This window comes from Syngnathus scovelli, chromosome 2, assembly GCF_024217435.2.
Source record: "Syngnathus scovelli strain Florida chromosome 2, RoL_Ssco_1.2, whole genome shotgun sequence".
In the NCBI taxonomy this organism is placed as follows: Eukaryota; Metazoa; Chordata; class Actinopteri; order Syngnathiformes; family Syngnathidae; genus Syngnathus; species Syngnathus scovelli.
Genome location: NC_090848.1, coordinates 21970773 through 21974843, shown reverse-complemented (window position 1 = coordinate 21974843; position 4071 = coordinate 21970773). Strand labels below are relative to the sequence as shown.

At 37.7% G+C, this 4071-nt stretch overlaps 1 protein-coding gene across 1 annotated transcript; it reads right to left on the bottom strand.

The window, feature by feature from the left end:
- Window positions 1-284: 284 nt before the first annotated feature.
- On the bottom strand, window positions 285-3797 carry cyp3a65 (cytochrome P450, family 3, subfamily A, polypeptide 65). The gene is made up of 13 exons (XM_049754704.2): window positions 3643-3797; window positions 3158-3251; window positions 3032-3084; window positions 2861-2960; window positions 2655-2768; window positions 2497-2585; window positions 2257-2405; window positions 2055-2182; window positions 1854-1932; window positions 1465-1625; window positions 1163-1389; window positions 926-1088; window positions 285-859 (listed from the first exon to the last, which is right to left on the bottom strand). The coding sequence occupies exons 1-13, from the start codon at window positions 3711-3713 to the stop codon at window positions 752-754; spliced, it is 1536 nt and encodes a 511-aa protein (XP_049610661.1). The 5' UTR covers window positions 3714-3797; the 3' UTR covers window positions 285-751.
- Window positions 3798-4071: the final 274 nt, after the last annotated feature.

Genomic DNA, 4071 nt, shown 5'->3' with positions numbered 1-4071 from the left:
CTTTCAATTAATGTAATTATAGATTCAACAAGAAATAGGTTATTACAAGAAAAAAAACATAAAAATATGAGGCCCACCTGCAAAATCGGCGGTTTACATTTGCGCTAATTTTGGCCTTTGGCTAAATTACGTCAATTACAACATCATTCTCACATGAAATAATACCTCAGTGATGGTTTCAATCGAAACGGATGGTGTTTGTAGTGGATTCCATAATGCAGTTATGCTTAGTGTTGTAACATTAGTACTTAGGGACATTGTATTTCATATAAATGCAACTCCAACAATTTCGTGGAGTTTATTAAGTTGGAAGTGACAAAAGCTTTATGAATACTGACACAGATCATAAGCCTTAATTGTTCCTCAAGTACTCGAACAATCGTTTTGAAAATGTGGCACAAAGTCTCCCTCTAAAGGCAGAATGATGGTACAGTGGTTTAGACTTGTATTTCCAAAGAATTTTTCAATTGGATATATTTTTACAAGTACAAAACAGTTGTATGTATTCATTTAGAACAGTTTGGTTACATTTTTATTTATTTATTTAACTTGTGTAAAATTATTTTTAATTTAATTTCAATTCAATTTTTATATACATAATTTTTAAAATATCCTATTGTAAAATAAATGTGATCGTAACAAAAAATACTCGTGAGCCATTGCAATACAGACAATTTCGTGAATTACTTTAAAAGAGAGAGAGAGAGCGAGAGAGAGAGAGAGAGAGAGAGAGAGAGAGAGAGAGAGAGAATCAGATTTCTCTTGCAGTACAATCCGCTGTGGCCACTCTTGGCACAAGTTTCACTTTGATAGGATTCTTGGGTGATGTAAATCCATCTATTGACAACTCCATCGGAATCTAAGAGAATTTAAAAAAAATCAAAAACCCATTACAGCTTCAAAACAACAGTAATTGTTGACTCACGTCTGTTTCCTTGCAGGGGACAAAGCTGAAGTGCTGCAAGATCTCCACCAAGGCCAACTTCATCATCAGGAGAGCAAATCGCATTCCAATGCAATTCCTTGGCCCTGCTCCAAATGGCAAGAAGGCGTACGGATCTATACTGTCTTTGTTCTCTTTGCTAAACCTAAAACAAAAAACATAACAAATACCCATCCAGGCCAGTTGCCAATTGCCCTCCCTTGCCATTCATTCTCGTACCTTTCAGGTTTGAAAGCCTCCGGTTCAGGCCACAAAGAAGGGTCACGGTGTAGAGCGTAAACGGGTACCATGATAACGGTTTCCTTCGGAATTGTCACACCGTTGACTTCCACAGACGCCTTAGCTACCCTTTCCAATCGATTCGCGATAGGGTACAGCCTCGATGACTCGTTCATCACCATATCCAGGTATTCCATCTGCATCAGGTCCTCGTAGCGCGGTCGAACCTGCATCGATGTCACGTGCAGTTGTGGGACACAAAACTGGCTGATGACAAACAACAGACAAGTTTGAAAAGTGACCTTGTCTGGAAATGTTTTATCAATCTCCTCTTGTAAGGCCTTCTGGATGTGGGGGTGAGTTGCTAGGTTGTAAGCTAAGAAACACAGTGAGCTGCTGCTTGTTTCATAACCGGCAAAAATGAAGATCATGGCCTGAGAGAGGATTTCATGATCAGTCAGACCTGCGACACAAATGCAATATGATCAAATAACGACATGGAAATAAGATGTCCTATTGGAGGCTACTGTGGGTTTTTAGCTTGTTTTGTTTACTTATAGAATGTTCTGAAAATGCCTTACGACAATATTTAGGAGTGCGCAAGAAATTTTAGAAGACCGAGGATCGACAGTTGGAGATGACTGTTTCAATGTGTGTGCTGTATATCGCTCTCGTAATTTTTTCCACCTACCTTTTTGGTTGTTAGCATTTTCTTTGCTGTATCCTGAACTCTGAGAGTCCACCATAAGCTGCATAAAATCTACTCGGTTCTGTCAGGAAAGAAGACAAGTCAAGCATTTTTCTTTGGTTAATTTGTTTTAGGGCAAGAATGTGAGTCCTAAATATAGTATAAAGTAAATATAAAATGACCGTGTCTTGACTAAATTATTACTTTGTCACTTTTTTTGTTCCGATCAGCTTTGATGGTCTGTAGGAAATTATAGAAGAAAGTCAACACGTCGGCGGGGAAGAAAGACACGTCCATCTTCTCCAACAGTGGCCGCAGGAACGGAAAGAGAACTGGTCAGAATGGAAAGAATTGCGAATAAAAATAACGACCCACGAGGATGACAGAGATGACACTTCGAACTTACCAATGAGCACAAGCATAGGATTCAAGAAGTCAAACTTGGTCATTTTCTTAATGTTGGCCACAAATGGATCAGTGGGGCGGTTGAGTGAATCGATGTCCACGCTGAAAGCGGTGCTGGTTACAACATCCATACTGTAAGGACCAAACACTCTGCAAAAACAAAGCACACGTCCCGATGATACGTATGAAGGAACTCCCCTTTCTACTACAATGCAAAAAAAAATAAAAAATGGCAACTCACTCTTTGACTTCAATGACCTCATCAGCATCTACTTTCCTCTGAAGACTCTTAAGTAGCGTACCAGAATGTTGCAGCATTATTGAATACATCTGCAAAAATATACACAATAACAATTATTAAGTACACAATGGTGATAGAAAAAAAAAAGGTTTTTCAACCTCTTTCAGTCGGCCACTTGTGAATGACGGCGAGAGTACACTGCGGATCCTCTTCCAATCCTCATCCTCTACTATTGAGACGGCATCCCTTAAAGGTCCATTGAGGCCCACATCCTAAACACAGCGACACACAAAGCAAGGGAATGGTTGTTTTCATGTGGTGTTGCTTTACTGGAATCAGTTCAAATTGATTGTCCTCTACTTACCCGTCTGTTGGTAAAGACAGAATAACATTCCTTAACCAAGATGGTTTTGATCATAGCGGTGTCCATAACAGCTATGATAGGCTGTCTGCCATCATACAACCTGACAATTGAGTGCATCGTGTAAATATTTGGTTTCAGCAATATGATACTTGCCTACACATGCATACTCACCCCCACACTTTTCCGTACTTTTGAAAACATTCAAAGTCAAAATAATGGACGCCCTAACAGGAAAATTTTGAAAAAATAGTTACGTGTCAAGCTAGCATTCACATGATATGGCTGATAATGTCTTACCTGCCGGTAATTAAGAAATGTCCCAATAAAAGGTAATGGTTTGGGACCTTTGATTCCTAATTTTTTGAAAAAGCCATAAGGGGCAGTTCCATATCTGGAGATGAAAAAAACAAAACAAAAATCATCAATTTCACATACGAATGATTTTACAATAAAATACATTTAATCAACAGTCTCAACTCAAGCCACCTTCTCAAAATATGTTTTTTGTGTGTTTTGTAATAACTCCTAATTAGGTGATATAGCTGGAGATGAAAAAAAACAAAACAAAAATCATCAATTTCACATACAAATGATTTTACAATAAAATACATTTAATCAACAGTCTCAACTCAAGCCACCTTCTCAAAATATATATTTTGTGTGTTTTTTAATAACTCCAAATTAGGTGATATACTATATAATTCACTTTCAGGAATGGTTCTAACTTTAGCTCATGAAGAACATTGTAAAATCTAAAGTAAACATATTTAAACATGACTTACACTGCCAGTAAAGTGATGACAATGGCTATTAAAGTCCATGTCTCAATAGAAAAATACAGAAAAGAGCCCATGTTGCCCAATTCCGTTGCTGTCAATGATGTCCAGGTGCAGGTTGTGGCAAGTAAAACTCCTTTCTGTGGTGTTCGTGCAGAAAAACCCGTTCTTATGCAACATAACACAACCATTGGTCCAGTGAGACCAAAGCCTGGGGAGGCGTGGCAAAATAATTGCATAACACTCTTTTGTTCACACAAAGTGATTGGTCAGATTTAGAATATGAACTGAAACTTGCTTATAGGTTGTACATAGGAAAAGTTATTTTATTTTTCTAAGAAATTGAAAATGTGAATTTTTGCAAGTTATTATTTAAACGGCACACATTTTATTTTGGTCGTAGTTATTGGTATCGGTGGCAATAAAATGTTATTA